The following is a 25,921-nucleotide window of genomic DNA, read 5'->3' as shown; positions in this document are numbered from 1 at the left end:
CCTAGGTGGCCCGTCGTGGCATTGTGATGAGGTATCTCATTTAGACACCAGAAACTGGGTAATGTCATCTGCAGATAAAGTGCTAGGAGTTTCCCCAAAAAACAAGGTGTGTGGAGGTTTGTGCTGAGCCGGAAAAAAGGTGCACCTGCTACCAACTACTGAGCAATTACAAAAATACTGGAATTACAGATTACAGATCCTAATGGATAATAATAATAATATTGATAACACACTTCATCTCCCACCACTTCCAAGATGTCAGTGAAGTTCTCCTGGGTTTAACCTCATTCTTCAATGATTTAAAACAATTTCACACCATTTTATTTAGTCAACTTTCTTCAGCTGCTACTGTTTAGAATGCATTCCATGTATTACAAGTTTGGCTTTATTTTGAAATAATAATGGCAAGTAGTAGTAATTTGATACAGATATGGTGCTGAAAGTCGGGTTGGCATTCAGGTACTGTCATTACATTGTAATGATACGCAGCCCTTCGTGCTGTAAGGGTCTGTGTGCAATTTGAAACTGATAAAATAAAACACAACACTATACTTAGGGCAAAAAATAACCTAAAAACGTGTTAGGAAACAAATAAATCCAAGCGAGACCCTTCAACATACTGATACAATATCAAATTTTAAACATCGGCATGTGCAATATTGCCTGTACAGTGAGTGTGTGTCTGGTATATTTCTTTAACAGGATAACATGAAGTCTGATCTGTCACGTCGATAACACACCATATTTATCACAGCACCTCGGCTCAGGTAATCTAGTAGAGGTAGCATTAACCTTCTGGCTTAAGTTTTCTGCACCTCTTCCCACACACACACACACACACACACACACACACACAGAAGAAAAACCTATGTCAAGACATGTGGTACGCACACAGTGATGAATTGAGGCAAGGCTCTTCCATCACTCACACCCACTGCAAAGGTGGTTTTCTAATCTCGTAAGAGTGTGTGTTTATCTGTGTGTGTGTGTGTGTGTGTGAGGCGCCAGGAGGGAACAACACAGCTTCACACCGCATATCTCAGTCCCTGTTATTGTTTTGCTCTTGTTTCTCACTCTGCTCAGCACTCTCTCTGAAAGGTTAAGTCTAATCCTAAACTAATAACAGGATAAAATCTTAGTGGAAAATTGATTTTGCAGTCAAACATGTGCAGTATGAGAGAACACAAAACCCAGTTCACACCTGTTTGGAGAGACATGTTTGCACAGAACAATGGAATGAGCAGGTACCTGAACGTTACCTGCATCAAAATACGGTACCACCTCTTCATTTGGCGAAGTCAAATTTGATTGTAAGGCTGAAAAAAGGAAAGAAAACTTCCTCTTCGCCTTCACCCTTACTACTCCTTCCCGCATGCCCTCTGATGGAAACTGCACTTTCTATATATGAGGCCTATAGCCTTGGTTATCCATGTGAGAATGTGTAGGGGATTTAGGCTTCTTATCGTTGCTAGCCAGCATTGCTGAAATCCACGCTATCGCTGTGTCTTGCACCCTTGCACCCACACACACATGCACGGGAACCCACAGAGAACCCAATATGTTCATGATGGCAAGGAGAGCATGCAGCATGATATTAATTTGGATTGCACACAAGTGTTGTCCTTTAAGACACAGGTGCATCTATATGTTTGCACGTGCGTATGTTTGTCTTTTTGCATTTATGTGAGGCAGGTTGAAAACAAGGTGCATTTGTGGGGGTATTTCTACTGTACATAATGATTTATTTTGTGAAATTTTCAATTAATTTATGAGTTTATTGTTATTTATTTAGGCTATGAAATACGAAAATTAGAATAATAAAATAAAAGAGCCAAAGGTGAAGTCTTTAAATTGCTTGTTTTGTCCAACCAACGATGCCAAATACTCAATACACAATAATATAAAACAGAAAAAGATATTTGGTATTTTTGCTTGATGAATAGTGGATAACGGTTCTTTCATATGTTGTTGTTAATTCTCTCTCGTTTGATAAGTCAAATAATTGTTGTAGCAGTTGGTGTAATGTTTTGTGTCCTGTAAAGGCTTTTTTTTATATCCAACTTTCTTTTTTTATCTCACTGTATTAACTAAACCAGGTTGTTGTTGTTATTGTGTGTAGGAGTGTAATTATATTGCATATATTTATAAAAGACACAGAGCCATAGAGACAGAGAGAGAGAGAGAGAGAGAGAGAGAGAGAGAGAGAAACAAAGATTCTCCTTGGCTGTAAACTTTTAGTCTCAACACAGGCGCACAGAGGACAAGGTACAATATCAGAGTGGCTCCAGCTGAACTCTTTCCTATTGATTTCCTCTTTTTGTCAATCTGCCTGATGTTGTTTGTCTGCCCTGGTCATCGTCCTACCACCCGTTTGTTTAGTTGACGTACAAAGTACTGTGCAACTCTGCATGTTCCTGTGTTGTACAGAGTGCATGTGTCTGCCATAGTCTCAGACATCACACAGTTTTGTAAGTAAAGATCCGCCCCCTTAACCTGTGATGTGTGCAGTGCGTTACATTTCAACAACAGCATGGGTCAGAGTGGATTATCTGTATCATTTTTTCCGTATTATTTAGAGTAAACGTTATGTCACCACTTCAAATTAGAAAACACTGAAACTAGCTGATGTGAGAGCTGTGTGGTTATCAGAAAATAATGCACACTCTCTGGTCAGTTCTGCCCATATTTTCTGTTGCTGTGCTATAATAGGTCAATACTTGCACAACATAATTCTGATGATGATCAGCCTCACACCAGCATGTATACGTAGATGTTGTAATTATCACATATTTCTGAATTCAAAATAACAAAAACAGAGTTTATCAGTGAGTGCTGTTTACAAGCTGAATAAACAGAGTTTTATTAATAGATGCAAGGAAACATCCTCCTCATTATCAAATATAAAACCAGCTGCCTTATGTTAATCCACATTTCATCCAGTCCACTATGATCAATGGCTACCTTTTTTCTTTGGGGAGTTTCTTGCCATTCAGACAGCTGCTTGGAAAATCAGGTCCGTGGCAGAAGAAAGTAACAATTTCAGCCTTTTCCATGGGCAAATTCAGCCATACAATGCTCTCCCTCGCTCTCACCCCTCTCCCACATATCCACCCGCAGCACATCTGCTTCCACCTTTGCCACTTCCTTCATACTTTACTTTCCCTCTCATACATTATATTCCTTTTCTCTGAGAAGGTCGTGAGGTCCTTCAGGAGAAAGGTCTCAGGTTTAATCCCTGACTTTTACACACTCTCACATCCGCCTGAAATACAATAACAGAGAAGACACAAAAGAAGCCATGGCAGCGGAGCCGAGCACCCACTCTCCTATGGATACCTTGACATTTGGAAGCAACAGCCCTGATGTGTAATTTCTTGACTCTGAGCCAAATTATCTTTGTGGGACGTGTCCCATCTCATCCAGAGTGCTAACAGCCACATTCAACTTTCATGTGTATAGAACATACACATCTATCTGATTAAGTGCATTTACCGTCCTGAGGAACTATGTCAACCTCAAACTGAGCAGGGCACAAGGGTCTGTCTCTGCCCAGTTGAGATGTGGTATCTGGACACTTCAATTCAATTCCAGTGGAGAACAGAGAGTGTCACCTGTCTCAGACATGAAATGCACTTCTTGTTCTGTTGTCCATTACACAGCACGACAATTTCAGATACAGGTTTCTACATAAATGTAGTTTGATGTCTTTTCTCATGGACATAGACTTCTTAATCTGTGATAGATAGTTAACAACAGCATACGAGGGCTCAAAGGCACAGTTTGTGTTTTTACTGCTGTAATGTCCAAAGATCAGGACTGTGTTCATATTTAGCTTGACATTTAGTGACATGTATGGAGGTGTATTATATTTGTCCTTTCGCTCTCTTCATGTTACTGCTCCCCTGGTCTTGTAAGCCCAAGCTGGCTGGGAACCTCTTGCTGTGTGACAGTATAAAAAAAATGTAGTTATAAAAATGATTTACTATATAGAATCACCAAACCTGCTAGCAAAATACCACCACATGCTACTTCACATACGTCACAACTTTCTCTTTTTATTTACAGATTTTAAGTGTAAGTTCACTACAGCCAACCTTAGCTTAGATCAGGGTGTGAAAAGTTTTTGTCTGCAAACTTTTTCAAGTTTTTGAGAATTTTTAACATGTCAATTTGAACAATCATTTGGTATTTTATTAATATTCCAGTGAACTTTGACTAAACTTAATTTAATCCAAAGTGTAATACAGGTACAGCATTCTGAGAAGAAAAGTGATTTGACTAATGTAATTTTATTCTACAAATTATTAAGTCAACTCATATATCGTTCATTTTATTGCATTTTTTTCCCGCTCTGCATGTGATTGTCATGCATTTTTTTTTGTGTGTTATTTTTACAAGAAACTTCATTACTCAGAGTCAGCCTTTCATCAAGTGCACTCCTGCCAGTACTAGAAAGGTAAAACATGCAGGCTCATGTGTGCTCAACAGAATGTAAATGTTGAATATCCCTTCCTTCAACAAGCATAAGGGACATGAATGCTCCTGTCTTCAGCTATGGAGTTAACGCATGTACGCTCATGCCTCCAAAAAATTGAAATACAGTGTGCAAATGCCTTTCAGCAGTTGAACGAGCATGCCCGGGCCTCTGAGCGCCTGAAATGGGCACGTGAAAAAAAGTGGTGTCTTGTAGTGTACATTCTCACCTTTTTTTTTTTTTTATACTAGTATTGTAACGTGTTATTTCTTCAACAAATGTACTTGTTATCTTAAATTAAATTAGCTAAAAAAGACAGACATTCCTATGCGGTTATTGCATTTTTATACCTTCTTGACTCTAATTGGTTGACAGGTGTGAATATGTATTTCGTAACTGGAAAGTATAACACAGGTTTGTTTGAAGTTTTAAATTCGTTGGGCCAGGGTTATTTATGTATCCATCACCTTTGACAACGGCAAAAAGATAAGAAGCTTCTTTTTGAGAACGAGGGAGATTTTATTCATGTTTTATATTCAGTATGAATATGGATGTCCATCTCAACTAGAGATAGGAAATGGAAAGTGAGAACTTTTGAAATAATGTTAACTGAGGTAAAGCTGTTAGCTTGTGAGTCTGAAGAGCAGCTGCAGGAGAGAGGCGAGAGCAACACGACCAAACCACACAGGAAAATAAAAAAAGAGTTGAGAAAAACTCTCAGATGAGACGGAAAAAGTTACAAGTAACTAAATATCAAATGCAAAGGCATTTTTTAATATTTTGTGTGAGAATGCAGCATTGTTCTCTCTTCTTCTAGGTCGAGTGAGTTCAAGATTTGAGAGAAATCTGTAAAGTTCATTTTCTGCCCTGGTTTAAAAGATGTCATTATTTCTAAAATTTATGGCTCAGCCTTATGAAACCTTCCAGTTTAACTAGAAGTTGCCTGGAAACGCAAACCCTAGAACTTTATTTAACACAGGCATTTCAGATTAAAATGAGTTCTTTAAGTAAATTAATTAATTCTGTCATTTATTTAATCACATATGACTGTTTATCAAGTGCATATTTGTATAAGCGAGATAATTTCCTCCAAGTTTCTAAGTTCCATGAAGTTCAATGAGGCTCTATTTTCACACTGGTGAACTGGTAATAATGCGCCGCACTGAGGTTATTTCTTTAACTTTGGCGTCTTGGTGACTTGCCCTGCACCCTAGGAAGGGGGAAGAAGACTTGCAGAAGTGGTGCCAATCCAGTGGCACACTGGTGAAATCACACCCATATAAACCTCTATAAATCACACATGCCCTTTGTTCATGCTCTGCTCCTCTTTCCACTTTTATTTTTACGATTTTCAATCAGCTGACACATGGGCAAAAAAAAAGCTGTTCAGAATCACATTAATGCCAGCCAGCAAGAATAAAGATTAATGAGTCATTCTTAACGGCTCTGTTATCCACAATAGTTAGTAGGTAGTTTATGGTGAAGGCCTTTTCCTTTCTCTGGTGAGTTTCTTTATAACCGTCTTCACAATTACACACTGTAGATCCGCTGGTTAAATTATGTGTGAATAAGATACAACGCACTGAACTCACAATAGCATCATGAAAACTGGGTGCCAGATCCTTAACGTAGTAAATAATGAAAAAGGAAAGACTACGACAGCACTCCAAATAGTTTTTGTGTGTCAAGCACCAGACTGTTGCAAGATAACCACAGAAACCTTTGTGTTCATGTGCATATCCAACTTGTGTTTTGATGAATTATTCTACAGCTTCTACTGCAAATCAACAGGAGACTGACACAGTGAAAACAGTTCACAGAGTCTCAGGAAAAGTCTGAGATCAATTAAAACTTTTATCTCTGCTAATACTTCCCCCCGAAGAGGCAGTTTCTTTCTCCTCCCCAGGTGTTTCCATCCGAAACACACGGTAACCGGGGCAACGGCTGCAAACTTCATCATCGTTAACAAGTGTGGCCGAAGTAACACCCGGGGTCACCATATGTTCAATAAGAATATCACGAACATTATTTGATTATTTATGAGTTTCTTTCCTCCTTTGTAATGAAACTTTAAAAAATAACTTACTTTCATTGTAAATGCGGCGCTATGGCAATTGACTTCAAAGAAAAATGATCAATGCCTCATGACAGGGATCGTCCTGTGTTGAAAGAGGATGAAAGTAATGAATGTGATGTGGCCATGATTCTCATAACCTCCAACATGGCCGCCTATAATGTATGATAATACATTCTTTTTGATCCCACCCTGTTTACAAGTGCCTTTGCTGGTGCACTGGGCACGAAAATACCACTGCACTTGGCACGCCGCCGGCGCACTGGGCAGAGCACTCTTGACTTTGCACACTTCACTGCGCTCTGCACCATGCCAAGTACAGCCCGAAGCAGCGGTCAAGCTTCTTATCCCTTATATAGCTGCCTCTCAATTAAGTTTTCCACACATTTACCGTTTTATGTCGTATGTTGTTGATGCCAAGTTGCAAAAACCGTGAATAAAGCGCATTACCCGCCCCTTGGGACAAAAGGTGGACGTGCCTGTTACTTTGTGATAAGTGTATGCACAATATTGTCATACAGCAGCAGTCAGCGTGGCCACAGTAAAAGTAAACATCGTGCAACGTGTCTCCTCAACAGTATACAGTTCATGTCGATGCTCTGCTCCCGCTGAACTCCAGAATGAACCCAACAAGCAGGACCACGCTGATGGAGGACAGGGTGAACATGTACACTCACGTCCTAGCACAGGCTTTCAATGAGAAGGTAGCAGGTAGAATAAGGATTAGAAAGTGTGTGTGTGTGTGTGTGTGTGTGAGAGAGAGAGCGAGAGGGGAGGTCTGTTTTGAATGAGAGGATAGTTTGGAGCAGACTGAGAGGCCAAGCTACTGGAATGTCAACAAGCCTGGGAGAGGGCTCTGTCTACGCATGTGGGCAAAGTCCTGCCTGCTCACACACACACACGCACACACACACACACACATAAGGACACACTAATGCATTTTTGATTACATGAGCTGATACACATGGGAACAAACACAAATATAGCGGCAGTGCATACATGGACGAAGCAATACAAGTACACACTGCCATACAAATGTGCACAAGGACAAAGCCATCTGTGTGTGTACACAATAATACACCTTCGCACACGCACACACACACACGCACAACACAGACTCCCCCCAGTGCTGATACCCTGTTTGGAGCTGCGATGAGCCGTGTAAAATGAAGAGCAAACATACCTGGATGTCATTATAGCTAGACTTCAGACAGGCTTATTGCTGGAACAGAGGGGCCTAGAACTAACCCTATGTGTGTGTGTGTGTGTGTGTGTGTGTGTGTGTGTGTGTGTGTGTGATCTTGTTTTACTATATTCATGGGGTCCAAAAACCAGGAGCCTACTATACTTCTGGACAGCTTCGTGTGGACCAAAATGCCTGTATGCATGTGTCTTTGTACATGTGTGTGCCAGTGGATGAGTGTGCTGTTGTTTCTGTGAACTGATGTTTCTGTCAACACATAAAAAAATAAATTGAAAAAAAAATCCATACTAACATTCACGCATTGATTGAGAAACTCATGGAAATACCGTCTCTAATTTTTACTCAGTAAATCCTTTCTTTCTTTCCCTCCTCTCTCTCTCTCTCCCCCTCTCTCTCTAAGAGCCCTCGTTACTCACACTCATCCATAACATGTGTTTTGACATTCCTTCTAAGCACCAACAAAGCCTCTTAATTTCTCCCATTTGCTTGTCCTGTTGTTGCAGCTCTGACATTTCTGGATTTCTGTGGTTTCACAGTCTGATGCAAAAAGGCTGACCTGTCTGTGGCCATGAGTGTGTGTGTGTGTGTGCGTGTGTGTGTATGTGAGAGAGAGAGAGTGTGTGAGAGAGTATATCTATCGCAGTGGCAGACAATGAGGGATACAAATGAAGGTTAATTTGAGTAAGAGGTGTTTTAACATATGTGTATGCATTTTTGATTCCGTGCCAGTAATGATGATGATGATGATCATGATGTCAGCGATGATGATGATCATGATGATGATGATGATGATGATGATGGTGGTGGTGCACTTTTACTTCTTCACAGCCAAAACATAGAAAAAACAAAAGACAGGACACAGCTGCGCTGATTTTGACCCATGTTCAGTACCACACCACCTGCCTCAGAGAGAAAGAAAGAAAGAAAGGAACAAAGAAAGAAAGAAAGAAGAAACTACTGACTTTTAGGTCATTAAGGTAGAAGTCTATTGATTCTGGCTGTGTCTACTCCGGCCGGTTCTTTCCGCTTGTTATTGACCGTCTGTTCTGCACTGTTTCCCCAGAGCTTCTGCCTATGTACTGTACAGTTTATATTTAGTGCATCAGGGAGCATATTTTAATTAATTCCCATATATCTTGAAAAAGGGAAAAAGATGCAAATGTTTTGTGCGGAAGTGGCAAAGTTCAGGTTTTGGATTATAGCACTCCTATTCCCTGGTCCACAAGGAGATTATTCATATTGATCCAAACCCACCTGGACAGAGGTAAAAGCAGATGAAGAAGCCTCTTCCCTGAAAACCTGTCCATGTGTGTGTGTTTGTGTGTGTGTGTGTGTGTGTGTGTGTGTGTGTGAGAGAGTGTGAGTGTATGTGGTCCTGTGAATGCATGTGTCTATGTAGTCATGTCCTAAACAGACAATGAGAATGTTCTCATGCATTTATACATGTACAAAACATGTTGTGCAGATATGCACAGTCTGACTTAGTATGACTAATTTCATTAACTGATGCATTCAGGGACACACAGCTTGTATATAGACAGATATACACAAGGTTACAAAACACATCTTTTTTTTTCCTGTGACGTCTCTTTCCCCTGACTGTGCGTGTGGGCTGTGTATGCCTAGGACTTAGTGCTGCTTTCTTTTCTGCTGGTGTGTGTGTGTGTGTGTGTGTGTGTGTGTTTGTGTGTGTGTGTGTAAAACCTGGACTGCAGGTCTTTGCTAAAACACACACTCACACACACACACACAAATGTTCACACACTGCCAAACATTCTGTTTCCATCACACTTGTATTCTGATTTTCATAAATGATCTGATTAGATGAACAAAATGTTCCTTTTGTATTGTTTAGGGGTCACACTTTGATCTCACACTCACTACGGTTGCAGTCATTATTTCTAATCATCGTTATAACCTACTGCATTAATTAACCTAGATTCCTTTGAACTCATAATAAGTGTGTGCAGTTTGAAAAAGGACACTCCATACCATGTCAAGTCTTTCTTTCAAGTCAAGAGAATTCATGAGGGCTACTGGAAAGAGGGTGGACTGTCAGGGAAAATAATTCGCTGGTAATGATTTTCATCGCAGCGAAATGCATCATTAGTCTTTCCTCCAACGAAATGACAAGCGTGAAACTGTAAGTAAACTTTCGCATCAAGAAAAGGGCAACAACGCTGAGGGATCTGCACCGGTGCAAATAAATCTCTGTGTGTGCACCACTGGGCTCCTCCAAAGTTATTTGTTTAACACCTTTTTTTTTTTTCTCCCGAATCCTTCATTGCATGCCATCTGAAGCTCGGGAGAGGCAGTAGTATAATCTATGCCTTCTCAGCTGCTTGTGCTTTGCAGCAGCTCAACCTGACAGCAGTTCTCTCTCCATCACTCCCTGCTTGTTGTGTATCTGAGTGTATTCGTGTAAGAAACAAGGGGACAAAGAGCAGGTGGACATGCACATATGTAAGTGTGTTTATATGTGTGTGTGCCTCTGTGTGAGTCAAGTGCGTGCATGCACTGTGTGTGTGTGTCATCTGCTGTATGTGTCTGTTGCATTTCCACAGTCACACATGATTGATTGCAGCTTCGGAACTACTCATGTGTGGGTCCCTCGGTACCTGCCAGTACTTGGAAAACAGTCACCCGGCCAACACTGAAAGCACACGGCCACGGAAAAATCTTTCTTGAATTTCACTGAACCTCTGTGACGACGGGGGAAACAGCCTCGAGTCCCACTTGGACCGGTGGTCCTTTGATCGCTGACTCAAATAACAATGAAAATAATGCTGGAAGCTCCGCTGTTGCGCGGTGGAGCCCGTGCCCGCGCTCCATTTAGCTGCCGCAGCAACAGCTTGACGACGCAGGCTGATTGCTGTTCCAAGTGTTGGATGATTGATAGCTCTGTGGCAGCTACAGGACACAGGAGTTCAGCAGCAGGACAGAAATAAACCCCTATGCTTTTACACATGTCAAGATGTGCCATTTTATAATATATACATAAATTACTTTTCGCTGCATGCAATATGTAGCTATTATGGGGTAGAAATACCTCTTAAAGGTCCCATATTGTATGAAGTGAGACATGTCTTTAGAAAGGTCTAGATGCTACATTAATACTAGTCATCAGAGAAATGTACACAGCCTGTATTCAGAAACTGTGCCTTAAGACGAGCTGTCAGGACTTCGGTAACTTTGTGATGTCACAATAAAAACAGTCACCACTCTCAGCCATGCCCCAAGAGAGGCCTCAGAGCCTCTCTTCTGATTGGTTCACTGATGTGTTGTTGCTAGAGCTCCAGAGAGAAGCCTGAGAGAGGAGATGTAAAACTACTTTCATTGGTATTTAAAACTTTAAATCTTCTTTTGGATATCAAAACTTCAAACAGAACACCAGAAAAGTTTGAAATATAGGACATTTAATTCTTAGTTCTTGTCTTTTACTACTTCCCACATAGTGATAGTCACCTACAGAACACAAATCTTGGAGCTGGTTAGGAACAGATCACAGCCATGGTTAAACAGGAAACTGCTCAACACTTATTGGCAGAAAGAAATGGGACACAACCAAGAGTGAGAGAGTCAAAGACAACCACTGAGACATCCGTCCGACCTCCCAGATTCCTTCCTTTTCTCTGCACTACACGGCATTAAACTGCTTCCTGTGTTTTTCAAATTTCACCAGCATCACGTTGCCTCCATCAGAATTGCTAATGCAGGTTATTATGTAAACATCATTTGCATTTGGGGTTTGGCATCTCTCGCTCAAGGACACTTCAGCAAACACTTGCAACCTCTCTGGCAACCTGGACATCCTGCTGCCATCGTGAGACGATTTGCTGTGCGTTTAAATCGTGGCACCACGCTCTTAGTATAATTGATTGCACAAAATTAAAGCAAATAGCTGGGCAGTTTTAATGGTTGAGTAAAGATAGAGCTATTTTGCGGTTGACAAAATGGATACCCTTACACCCTGAATCTACAATATACATAAAAAGCTAAGTAATATTTCATCCTCATAAACTGGAGTATGAAGTATTTTGTAAATGAACTAAAACATCAATGCGTATAATTGTCAAAAATCTGTTAAAGTCAGCTTGGCAAGCCCTTACTGAGCTGGCCTGGCTTCTGCAGCAGACTGATTGTAGCAGATTTTAATGAAAAAAAAAAAGAAAGAAAGACGTTTTTCATCAGCCTCTTTCATAATTGGAGCTATCATAACTTTTTATCGCGGGCAAGACACGTTTAGTTCCTGTCAGGAGTTTTCCACATTTCCCTGTCTCTTCAGTTCCTCTGTCAAGGTCACGGTATATTTGCACAGTGTGCCCGTTGATGAAGGCCGTAATTTTTGCTGATAATATCTTGGACCCCAGGAATATTGTCATATATTACAGTCCATTAATTAAGGCAGTCATTTCTCTGTCCCCCCTCTTCTCATCTCTCCCTCTGAAACCCTTTCCTCCTCTATCTCCCCTTCTGCCCGCTTACAGTATCACTTCACACTTTGTCTCATCCTGCTGTTAAATTTCTCCATGTCTCCTCTTATACACCCTTTATTCTTTCCTCTTTCTCTGCTGTTACTTTCCTCTCACTCTCTTAGTATTCCCACTTTTATCCTCCCTATCACCTTACATTTTCTCCTTTTTCTTTATCTCTTTACTCTCACTGTTTCCTGTTTGTTTATACCCCCCCACCCCCCCTCCATTTGGTTTAATAAATGAGCGGCCTGGTATTAGCGCTGACCTTCAGAGTTTGGCTCTCTGGGAAGGCTTAGGTTGATGTTAGCCATGTTATTAACCAATAAGATTAGGACTGTGAGGGAGGTTTCTGCAGGCTTATGTGTGATTATCATTATTATACAGTCTTGCCAAAAGGGACTCAGACAACATATTTATTAGACACACGATTCATTAGAAAAGCAGATAATAACAATCACACCGCGTTTTTCTGAGGTTACGATGCTGCCACTGATAATGTCCTCCAGCTTTTTTGTTTTTATGGCTTAGTTTCTTCAAAAAGAATAAAAATCACATTTACATATCTATTTCACTTTGGAAACGCGCCAGAATAATCACGAGTTGGGGTTAGAAAACATTCATATCCGACTGCTGAGGATGCCTTGGCTCCTGTGTTTCCTCCCAAAAAAACAAACAATTGCAGTCTGCTTTCATGCTGAGACAGTCAGTCTGCTTAGAGATGACATCACTAACATCATTATGGGTCAACAACGTCTAAATTAGATGTTTATATTTGGTGATCTGACAAAACATAATTGGGATGAAATGCTCACCGTGATGGATTGCCTGTGTCAAGCAAGACTCTATTCTCTGCAAGATGTCTCTGTCGTAGTGGGAGCAATGGAAACCTGGATGGGAAATCCATTTAAAAGCCTATGGTGCAATACAGGAAAAGGTCAGCAGTTAAGTACTGTACTTCATAGTGCATATTGTAGTCAGGACTCATTGCACTGGAAATGCAAAAAAAATCCGTAAATAAGAATAATACAATGCATGAGATTTGTAGTTAAAGTTAAAACCTTAACAAGTAATCTCAAGCTGATTAAGACGGAGAAAGAAGTGACACAGAGATAGAACGTCGGAGTGAAACCTGTCCAGACAAACAGACGAAGCAGGATGCAGTCATCGCTCTCTCCCACCACTCGCTGTTTTTCTCTCTCCGCCGCGAAACCTACAGATGTTTCTGATCAAAGCCGTGTTATCCAGCTGTCCCACTCCTCTCCTTCTCCCTGTAGCTGACTCTCAGGAATCTCTCTCCCATTCCTCATTTCATGACCTCTCTAATCCCGGCTTGTAAAATATTAACTGCCCTACTCGCTCTCAACAATTCTTCCTCCCTCCTGCGCTGTCCCCCTTTTACCTCTAACTGCTCTCTCCTCTTCATCTTTCCACTCCATCTCTCTTTTCTTCCACTCTCTTTCCTCTCCTTTTTACACTCCCTCTTATCTCCCTCACTTCCCTCCCAGAACACAGACGTCTAAAATGTGAAGTATCAATTAACCCCGTTGCATGCAAATCTCTCTGTCTTCTCCAGTGACTTCCGCTGGCCATGATGATGAGGGCAGTGATCACACTGACACACACGCACACACACACACACACACACACGTACAACACTGTATGTCTACATGTGCGGTGGGGCCAAGATAAGATGGCAGGAAACAGGAAGTGGATTTATTTGAGCGCTGGAGCCCTGACTCATACACGCACATGCACAGAAAACACACACTCACATACAAACACTTACACAGCTGCAGCTGCCTCAGTGCTCACATGAAAGGGGCGGCAAAAGCAGGGAGAGAGTGGATGTTAATCTCTCTGTGGGAAAGAAAGAGACAGGAGAGGATAAAGTGATAACTTAATTCCAAGATATTTGCAGAGGAAGTGTATGTGTGAGAGTGTGTGTGTGGGTGGGGGCAGAAGTGCGCGTGTTCGTGCGTACTTCCATCCAAGTGTACTGTAATGATGCCTGTGTGGCTTGTATGTGCGCGTGTGTGAGCAAATACTACATCTACAGCACAGTGCATCTGTATCAGCGTATTAATATGTGCACGACCGTGAAAGTGTCAACAGCAGTTTATTGCCAATACTTATTATGTCGTACAGCAGTTAATCGGATCTCTGTCTTATAAATCGCTGAGGGGGATTTAGCATTTTGCTGCGTCATACCTCACAGAAAACATCTGAGGAACCTGCCTAACCAGCTGTGCCACACGCTGACTGAGGCACGAAAAAAACAAAACAAAAAAGAATCTGTGTGGCTGTAAGAAAACGATTAGAAAACACTACCTGTGTGTGAATTATCATCATCTGAGGAGGCAGACCCTATGCACACATTTCAACCTCCACGTTTCAATGCACAAAAATGTAACGATATACTATGGACGTTCATTTTCACTGCGTAAGAATCTCTCCTTATTTCTTTTCGATTAACTAATTAATTGTTTAGTCCATAAAATGGCCCGCTACACTTTCACAGAATTTGACAGATAGTCCAAAATAATTAATTGTGATTTAAATTACACTGACTTAAAAGCGAGAGAAGCAGCAAATATTCAGCGCTGCTCATTAGATTGCATCTTGCCATTTGTATTTCTTGGAAGACACCACACCTCCATGGTGCACCTGCACAGGTGTTACCCGTTTTGGCCTAATTAGACCTCACTCCCCTCTAGGACAGCAACCAATGCTTACTTTAATCATCAATTAACGTATAGCCTAACCTATAGCATTGTTTATTAACTACTGGATTAATGATTAAAATATAAAATGTCCAAAAAAAAGAAAAAAGTATAGAATTGTCTTTCTCAAAGCCCAACAGGATATTTGTAATCTTATCAGAAAAGTCAAATATCACTTTACAGATATAAAACAGACAAAAGCAGCAAATCCAGTTGAAATTAGTCAGTGCTGTATTTTCCCCTTTGATAAACGGCAGCTGCCATGTCGACTTGTCATAGCAGTCAAACCACGTGTTACAAATAATATTAACAGTGGCTCTGTTCCGTTCAAGTGTCTCAGAGAGCCACGATAGCGAGGCAGCGTGCACAACACCAGCACCCTCGCACTGAAGCAGCGAAAAGGAATTCAGCCGTCGTTCATTGTAATATTTACACCCGTGCGTTTTCTGCTGTAACGTGTCAACACATCTCCCCTCTGTTCCCAACAGAGCATCACCCAACTCCAACCTGAGCACTACAGTAACCGGATAACAACAAACAGCTGTTGATTATTTTAACTTTTGCCTAATATCACCCATACATATACAGATTAGGAGGAAATGCTCTGAGGCTCATCGTTTCCACATAAACACAACCAAAAAACAGAGTCTGTGTTTGTTTGATCCAATCTGTAGAAAACAGCTGTAGCTTAAGGAGGACGTATTTGTAGCATGTTTGCACAGCAAATAAACAACTTGGCCGCAGTCAGTGATAGCAACCTTAAGGATAACACCGCAAATAAACACGTTGTAAAGTCAACAGGGATCCAGAACCGCTTCCACGTTTGAAATGACCTTTTCTCTTCTTCTCATTTCTTTCCGACACGGGCCTGTCCGTGATAATAAGAAATCTGATATGACTCACAGTGAATGAGTAAGAGAGCGAATTCTCCTTATGCAGTGATCTTCTTGATTTTTCTCTTTGGTCTTTCCAAAACCACTTCATTAAAGTCTAACCTTCTTGACTTTTTGCCAGGATTATTTTATTATTTCAGCTCCAGAGCTTTGCCATTAAAATTCAAACAAAGTCGAGTTGATGAGTGAGCTAGTCACCACTGTTTGCAAAGAGAAGCTGTATAATGGTGGCGTGCTCGTGTAAACGATTTTGATTGCCTAGCGTCCGCGTTCTCGAGGGCCCAATGAGAAGACAAGTGAAGGCCAAAGCTGGAGGAGAGATGGTGGATTAGAGACCCTTAGCAACAACCCAATCAGGTGTGAATAACCCATGTGCGATCACATGAGTAATTTGATTCTGCTGCTTACTCCTCCTGTCCTGACTAAACACGCTAATTCAGTATTTATCTGACCTATCTGACCTAACCTTGCGGTAGCACTTCCGAAATAACTGACATGAACTTGATCAGGAAGTGATCAAATACTAAATATTCATTTTGAAAGGATTAAAATAATATACAGCTGCTACGCACTAATTCTAGTGTTTTTCTGTGGTAATATTTATCTGCTAATGTTGAGACAATATCCCAGAAGTCTGAAATTATTGTGGAATGGATGATTTGTTAACCGATCAATTTGAAAGCTGAAAACTTTGTCTGAAATGTATACCTAAGAAAAGGTGAAAAAGGTCAGCACAGACATTGTGCTTCTGTATTTTATATATATAAAAGACCATTGAATAGAGGATAAATTTAAAGTTTTCAATTTCAATGTTCAATTTAAAATGAAAACAGAAGAAGAAGAAAAAACTCTCTCCAGGCAGCTTTGCAGCCATAGAGTGAAAAAATGTGATCTTCTAAACCTAAACTGATAATTCTCCTGGGCTCTATCTCTGTGTGTCAGCCAATCCAATATTTTACTGTTGGACTTTCAAAAGGCACGGCTCCCCTTAGGCATACAAATGCGATTCGCTGATAAATGTTCTTGTGAGTTACAGCCCGGCTGGAAAGCGACACAGTCAGATATGTACATGCCAATGAATCCGCAAGGAGGGCTATGCACGCACATGGAGAACTGCACATTGTCACAGACGAAACTCACACACACACACGGGCGCGTGCACAATCCCACTGAAACACACATGTGAGGTCGCACGAGCACGAGGGTAGTATAACGTTTTGAGATGGTAAATCAGAATGCCAGCGCTGAACCTCAATTCCATTTCACGCCGCTGCTGCGGAGTAGGATCATAACTTACAGCCAGTTACTCAGACAGACGCACGCTTTAAAAACACACACATGCACGCATGCACAGACAAGTGAAGTCATAGATGCAGAGTGATAGAGCCAATCTCTCGTACATGCGAGGATCAGATATTGTGTAAATTGAAACGTATGCATGCACATGTAGGTTCACACAGCTGGTTCTCCATAATCTAAATTCAACAGTGTTCTAATCTAGTCGAGAGGGTGTGTTTGTTTTATGGTCTGTGTGGGTGCTAGATGCATATCTGCACATACCTATCTGAGGCTGTGTGAATGTCAACCTGTTTAGCTGTGCAAGTGTGTGAGTGTGTGGGTGCGTGTGTGTGCACCAACGTAAACGATCCACATTTTACCCTTCCACCAACCCAGAGTGAAATTCAAATGGAGCTTTCTGCAGAGAGTGCATGTGATTGCAAATGTTATGTTCTCCCACAATTTTAAAAATGTGACAACTTGTAGAGAGGTGGTTGTTGAAATAGTCATTTTGCGAGCTGACATATGTAGACTTTAAAGTTTGATCTCTGATGAAACACTATGTTCTTTTTCCAGAGAGTATACGCTATTTGTGAAACCAGTCAAACAGCGGTGACAGATGGAAAAACAAGCCCTCGTGCCATAAGAACATAAAAGGCTATGTGCTATTGATTTCCCAAAATGACCCATATGTATGTTTCTGAACCAGGACCGCCATTTATACAAGATGGTTTCATTTGTCTGTGCCTTTCGAAAAACGATCCATATGACTGCTATAAAAAACATAGCAGTTTTCTATAAAGTTTTAGTTTATTTGAAATCGAGAGAAGGAGGACAGTTACACAACTGTAAAAAAAAATAAAATAAAATTAAGGATGACTCAATAAAGTCCACTGTTTTTCCACAGTAGTCTCTAATGTAAAGATGTCCTGGTTAGTAAGTGAAATTTTAATATGTTCACCTAGGTCCCTCTTAGGTGTGTTATAAGGCAGTTACAGCTACAGTCAAAATTCAGAAACAGTGTTTTTGCCCCATGTTTTGCCTCTCAGGCTCCATAGAAATGAGTGGTGGACTCTGATCGGTGGAGGTTATACCTGCAGCCAGAGAGAAAGCCCTGCACACTCAGGGCTGCAAGAATAAAACAAACTATTTTTCTGTTCAAGAAATATTTCATTTTAATTTAAAATTATTTAATCTATGTTATTATTCACAGTGAATGTCATCCTAAATAGACACAGCAGTGCATGAGTCAGTGATTGTGTTGGCATTGATAACAGCACAATTTACATGCATTTTTTTTAAAAACCTAGTATTCATTTGTCAAGCCCTTCCACCGGTTCTATTATGATATGTTATTTAGGAGATTGATGTAAATATATTTTCGCTGGAAATAGCAGCCTATTCACGTTTTGATGGCAGTTTTATTTTCATGTTACATAAAAGCCATAATTTGGTGTTAAAAGTGTGTTTCTTCCACTAATGTCGTGGGAAGAGTGTTGCTGAGGCGGCGTTTTATTTATTTATTTATTTTTTAAAGCATTCATGCGTGTGTTATTGAGCCAGTTAACCCTAAATTATAGGCATGTCACATTATTTGAAGCCTTTCTGTCAGTTCACTGAGCCTTACGCTGGCATCTTCCTCCGAGTCAATGTCCTCACTTCATCAATAGACAGTTGATGATGCTGCAGTGGGAAGGTATTACAATGTCCTGCTGCTCGATGGCACTTGATGTTTGAACAGGTAATTCTAGCCGTGTTTAATCAGCTCATCAAACAGTGGAGCTACTTGTGCTCATGAATATCCTCTCTGATAGGTCTGCTAACGATAATTTGACCTTAATTGATCTTTCTGGTTGAATTACAGTTAATCAAGGTGCAAAGGATGAAGACATGAATTTACCAGTGTCCTTCTGATTATATAAAGCAGACAACACAGCACTGATTCTCTGTGTCTCCGTCTCCCTGGACTTATTTTCACTGCATCTCACAGCCTGCCCCTTTGTTTTAAACCATTTTCTTCATTTTGTCTTCATTCTTTAACCTTCTCCACTTTTTCTTTTCCTCTTTTTCTCTTCCTTTTTCTCTACCACCAACTCTCCATATATTGTACATCTCACTTCCAGTGGTTTTGACTCCAGTTCTTACAGTTCTTGATCTTCACTGGTACTATATGTCTAACACATGCACTTAGAATACCACCCACCTAAATATGTCCTTCTGACTAGCATTGCTTTGTGTATGTGTGTGTGTGCGTGTGTGTGTCTTTCTGTCATAGGCTACCTTTGGGGACAAATTTCAGACTAAAGACCAGTTAATTGGGGACGGAAAAGCAGATTTTTGGGTCACTGGATGAGGTTTGAGTTGTGTGTGTGTGTGTGTGTGTGTGTGCATCACAAGTGTAAACAATTACAGTGTGTTTATGTTTTTTTCATTCACTGTAAATATACTGTACAGTATACTGTAGGTATATGAACATAAAAAGTGTGTATATTCCTATGGGTATGCATTCATGTGTTAACGTTCACAAATGTGATGTTTGACTTTTGGCATGTACAGTATGCGCAGTGTGTGTGTGTGTGTGTGTGTGTGTGTGTGTGTAGCTCATCACTTTATCAGTTTAGTAAACAGCCCATGAATCTATGTTTGCAGTTCATTCCCGGGGGGAGTTTGTGTCCATGTGCGTATGAATGTGTATTCATCATTCTTTAAATAGCCCCTAGATAGAGATGTGTGCTTGTCTTAGCTTGTCCTGCAGGTCTTAGCACCAGTGACCTCACAACATAACATGATGTTGGCTCTTTATGGTAATGCACTGCTCTGGGAAAACATCACAAGGCTGCATAAGAATTAAGATACTCTCAGTGCTCCATGCTCAACTTTCCCTCGTGGTCCTTATTATTAAACATAATATATAACAATACAAAAGTGTTTGTTTCACCACTTCTATTGCAGACATGACATAACTGATATTTTCTTGACACTGCAAATTTAATTTTAAATGAAGCTTCTGTGTGTATGAACAGCAAGTGCAGCATGAATTTGCACTACTGAGACTGCAGGAGTGCATGAGTTGTACATTTGATACCCCTCATGATTAATTTTGAGGTACTGCTTATATATTTATCACTGACTGTTCATGTGTTTTGTGGGAGGTAAGAAATACCACATAACACAATTAAACGACAGTTATATGAAAAAAGAAAAGTGCGCAAATTCAAATAATAGTTTACTCTGACACATTGTGATTAAAATAAACAAACACGTTCTACATGTTTGTAGCATGCCTTTGCATTTCGATGTTGCGCCAGTAGTAGAAAACAAGGACCCTGTGAGCATGTTTCATACTGATCGTAGTGGCTTAGATTTGATTGACATCAGATAAAAAATTATATTAAGTTGCAACGTGTTTATTTTTTTGTTGTTGTCATTGTTTATCTCGTGTTTTTCATTGTTTTTCCATCACTGGTATCACTCACTTGACTTCCTCTTTACTGCGGCACAGAAAACTTGTCTAAATTTGAAAATAACTTGAATTATTTGAACTGCTGGTTCATAGGAGGTTTATTCCTGAAGGGCCCTGTCAGCTCGCATCAATATACATAAGCAGAGTAATGAGTATAAATAGTCAAATTTAAGCTTTTTGAAGGACATTGATGGTTTTAGTTCTCATTTGGTTTCGGAATAACACTGCTCTAATGCTGCATCCAATAGACTGTCTATTACCAAGGGATCAATAGCACTTGAGCTGAATGTCATTATGGTTATTAGGCCTGCGTGTCTGTATGGTGATGAGGCATGAGGACATTACGTGTGATAGCCTGTGCATATATGTGCGAGTGAGTACATGAGTGTACTCACAACTGTGATTATTATTTTCCTTTGGCTTGTGTTGCTATAAGGTGTATTATGTATGGTGGCATGTGCGCAGAATACTCATGATCGGCGATACACTGCAGATCAATGCTGAAGTTCGGCTGTGAGGGAGCAGCTACGAGGTGTGAGGGAGAGAGAGAGAGAGAGAGAGAGAGAGAGTGATGGAGAGCGGAGAGGGGAAGGTGAGCAGAGAGGTGGAGAACGAGATAAGGGAAGCGCAGACAGTGAGAATAACTTACAGCGGCGCAGACAAAGGCAAAGACAAAAGGTAACAGCGAGTGATTGCTACAGCAGAGAGTAGTCGTGCCTGAACATAGAATCACAAATGACCTGTTTGAACCTTAATGGAAACAGAGACAGAAATTGGTATTTAGATCATTAGAATTCTTTAAAGCTTTTAAGACATTCTTTATTTTTCTTGTTGTGAACAGATCACACAGAAAAGACCAAAACCAACAATGAATTAATCACATCAAGAATTTTCTGTGCAGCCTTGGCCCGATAAAGCCTATTCCTCTGTGCCATACGCCTATATTGTTGTGCAAAGAAAACTGTGGTGAGTCAGAAAGTATTGAAAGAGAGATGAACTGACATGTTGTTGAAAGATATAGAAAAACTTTTAAGGGATTAATAAAACACACAGCGCTCCATCAGGACACCTTGGGGCTGCATTATTATGTAGCTGTTTTCAAATCATAATCAGGGTTTCTTTGAAGTTATTTTAACTCAAACGAATTAGAATATGATGGGAAGCATCAAGCAGCAAAATTCTTGATATGGTAAATCACATTAGAATATGTTGAATACAGTACATTGTGTTTTTTTTCCTTTTGTTGACACCTGCAAGCCAATGACACGCAGGAACTCACTACCCATCACATACATGTCCAACTGCTAATATTAGGTACATCCTCACACTCTATTTGCACTGTGCCAGTACAGGAGAAAGGCAGGTGAAATGAAATGTTCTGGGTTGTCTGAATAATTTAAACCCATCAGAATCAACAAGAGTTGGCCTCAGCTCACATTTGCAGTAAATGTCACTGTGGAACATTTTGCACATAGTTAATGAAAAGTATTGCCATAACAGGTCAGCACTGAAGACAGGCGGAGGTAAATGAGGGAGAGGTGATGAGAAAGACGAGAGCGTGAGAATATAAAATTCAAAGCAGGATGTGGATAGAGGCAGATGGTAGGGAGGGAAGCGAGGAGACAGGGGTGGAGGACGAGAGGTATAGAGACTGACTGTCAGAGAGTGAGGAGGAGGAGGAGAGCGAGAAGTTTGTTTTGAGAGAAGGGACAGGAGTGGAGCGGAGAGAGATGGAGGAGAAGCAAAGGCTGTGGAGATGAATGGATATTGGAGAGGACAGAGGTAGAGAAAAGAGCGATGTAACCTGAGAAGATAAGAAGGACGGAATGTGGCAGCAAAGGAGGAGGGGGGGAGGGAGGGCAAGAGAGGAGGTCAAGGAATCAGCGCTGTATGGAGACTCTCAAGGACATCCGCAAAAAAAAAAAAAGCTGCAAAAAGTCATATCAGCAAAATATTTTATGGGGTGTGCTCCTCCTCATTTTTTTTTTTTTTTTTTTACTTGTAACTACCCTTTTCTGATGACATCAGTCGGAAGAGGATTATGATTTCACTCTCCTACTTTGATAACAGCTTAATGCCACCTAAAGGCAGTGGAAGGGATAGGCAGGGTTTTTTCTAAGTTATTAAAGTTTCAAATGATACAGCATGTCCCGAAGCATTATGCACTGGTCGTTAATGGTATCCGTGTTCACCGACTTACAACAGCAGGAAAGTATCTGTACCTGCTCTTCTCCGCTCATTCTGCATTTGCCACACAAAGCACAAGGGCGTTCTTTTTCATGTAAATAACATCACACATCTGCTCAAAGTAACTTGACAGGGGAGGAGATCAAAGGACAAAAAATGGCATTTCTTGCCACTGACATGCAAACGGAAGTGCATTTACTTGGACTCAAGAAAACTGGGAGTAGCAAACATGGAGATGATGGGGGTGGACAGAGGGGAGAGGAAGACTGAGTGATTACAGAGAAAGAGAGAGAGATGGCGTGTATGAGACATGCGGAGAGCAAAGGGCTGGGGGAGGTTGAAGGGGGAGTGAAAGACAGACAGAGAGGAAGACAGAGAGAACAAACAGTGTCAGGTTAATGTTAATGGGGACAGGCATCTTGTCCCATTAAATATAGATGGCTCTGTTATGGGACATGAAATATACATGAAACACTAGGTTGACATCTGTATCGGCTGCGTTAAGAGGCACGTGTGAGGAGATCGAGTGAAGGAAGCTAGCTCAAGTGAAAAACGGCTAAATGAGAGGCATTGTGGTGAGAGAGAAAGGAGGGGAGGGGACACGCAGACAAAGAGAAAGACAGGGAGGGAGACATCAGAGCAAGACAGGGATCTTGACAGCATTTGATCCCAGGTCAGTGGAGACATTTTTTCTTCTTCCTTTCTTCATAGACGAGGGCTTTTCCTAAGATGGGGATCAATATTTTATTGTTGTGTCTTGTTGTGCTGTTGATCCTCTGTGTTTAAGTGTTAATCTGAGGTCTTCACTCAGTGTGGTCATGACAGGTCCCATGGGACTTATCAACAGAGCAAGGCTGCTAACCCTAGTGTCCTGGCTAAAACTCCCATAAGGCTTGCGTATATCCCTTAACCCTCGGGGTCACGGCCCCCACTACTTTCCTAAACCTATGGACAAAAGGCAGTGAGGTAGTTGACGCTAAGATAAAGGCAACACAGAAAACACAAGTCTGAAGAAACTTTTGCAAAACTCTCCACAGTGAAAAGAACATTTTTTTCCTCCAGTGCCTCTTTCCCCTAGGTCTCGGGTGAAGCAAGATCTGGCTCTTTGTGTGGAACAAAACGCGACTTTGTTTTTCCACCCTTCCCTCGCTACAAAAGATTTACAATATCTAAAAGAAAAATGACATCAACTGTATTAGATACTGTACAAACATTGTAAAAATATTTCTCCCATCGGTCTGTTGCTGCAGATACAAATCAGTGGCTAAGCCATATCTATAGCTAGGCAGTAATAATAAATGTAATTAATAATGTTTCCAAATCTGAATATTCAGTTTATTATATCGGCTGAAATCTCCCTTTGCTTCTGGCTGTTTTTCTTGTTGCTAGGAACAAGTGTGACAGATTTAGCAGGAATGTCCCCACACACAATATATTTGCTTGTTGCATATGCAGATATACTTATAAAGGCTTTTATTTTCTTCCTCCAGTAGCTACACGCCAGGTATTTCACTTGTTAGTAGTTGCTGATATCACTAACACTTAGTCTTTGCCTCTGTCTCCTTCCAGTTGCTAGGAACCAGTATGAGCGAATGGGCAGCGATGTTACCATGCAGTGCGGCTCCCTAGACAATGACGCATCGGTGTCATGGAAGGTGAACGGGACGGACGTGAGGGCCCAGCACCGTCTAGAAGGTCCCAGACTGATCCTGACCGAAGTGAACCTGGGCCACAACGGACTCTACAGCTGCTTTCAGAACCCGCACGGAGAGAGGCGTGACACCATCTTCCTCCACATCGGCAGTAAGTAGCCAGGCATATGGCCACCAAATATCACTTCTAATAAGACGTTATGAATCTTTAAGCATCCCAGAGGCGAACTGGGAAAAGGGGCAGTATAGAGTGAAAAGGAAAAGGCAGAATGGAAATCAGAGAACAAAAAGAAAAGAAAAGAAAAGTGGTGCAACTGAAAATGATGCAATTACAGCTCAACTCTATTTGTAAATGCAAAGACAAAAACAATATATAAAAATATAAAACTTGACTTGCAGTTGTAATTTTTCAAATTTCAAGCACCACAGAAATGTCATGCTCATGATTACTGAGCGTCACGGCTCTGTTATAGCCGTCCTGCAGGCTGCTGCACCAGCTTTGTGTAAGTTCAAAGGTAGCTTAGTGTTGACATAGTTGGGGAGTTTTAACATTTAAAAAAAAAAAAAAAAAACTTATGTAACTGTACTATGTAACTTATGCTGAGCACTGGCCTCTGCAGCCACAAGTGGTAATTACTGGACCGTGCTGTATTGAATTCTGTTGTGTTCCCAGTCATCTCATACATCATCTCAATACAAACCAGCAATCATGCTGTCCACTTATGTCAAGTCAGCATAAGGCTAATCTGATTACTGTGACCAGAAACATCTGAACCCACAGCAGTTGTGTGCCAAAATGTCTTTACACTGACTGAGGGACAAGAAACAGGGACAGGTAAGGGAATGATTTTCCCTCAGCAGGGGTGACAACCAACAGTTATTCTTGTCTTTCTCTGGCGTTTGACACTTTCCGTTTGTGGCCTGTTGACCCTCTGCTGATCTTACTCTTTTCTTCTTACTTGTAACACTCAACACTTCAATTGGTGGTTTTTCCTTTATGGTGTACGTGTTTTACGTGTCATGGTGGTAGGAGTCACTCTGGTACGGAGTGTGTCATAGATGTCTTTTACATTGGAACCTCCACATCTTGTTTCTTGGGGACGCTCATAAGACGCTAAGTGGTCTCATCCAACCATTTTTAGAGAAAGTCATATTTGCGATCTATTAACACTTGGTCAGCATTGCCTATGACAAACTACAGTCATTTACGTTTTACATTGGCAAGAAAAGTATATGAACCCTTTGGAATGACCTGGTTTTCTACATTAATTGGTCATTAAATGTGATCTAATCTTCATCTAAATCACAAGGGTAAACAAACACCTTCTCCCTAAGCTAATATCACAAAAAAAACAATTATAATATTTCACTTTATTAAACACACCCATTAAACATTCACAGTGCTGGTGGAAAAAGCAAGTGAACCCTTGGAGTTAATAACTGGCCGAACCTCCTTTGGCAGCAATAACCTCCAACAGGCTCTTCCAAAAACTGCGGATGA

General features: G+C 40.9%; 1 protein-coding gene across 1 annotated transcript in view; it reads left to right on the top strand.

Annotated features, from left to right (window-relative positions):
• Positions 1-25,921, top strand: part of cntfr (ciliary neurotrophic factor receptor) — a 233,782-nt gene that overhangs the window by 108,575 nt on the left and 99,286 nt on the right. The window contains exon 4 of the mRNA XM_056403983.1: positions 24,338-24,571. Within this exon, the coding sequence (XP_056259958.1) occupies positions 24,338-24,571 (234 nt within the window). The remainder of the gene's footprint in view (positions 1-24,337; positions 24,572-25,921) is intronic.

The sequence above is a fragment of the Seriola aureovittata genome, chromosome 18 (assembly GCF_021018895.1).
Source record: "Seriola aureovittata isolate HTS-2021-v1 ecotype China chromosome 18, ASM2101889v1, whole genome shotgun sequence".
NCBI lineage: Eukaryota > Metazoa > Chordata > Actinopteri > Carangiformes > Carangidae > Seriola > Seriola aureovittata.
This window is presented reverse-complemented; position numbering and strand designations above follow the sequence as displayed.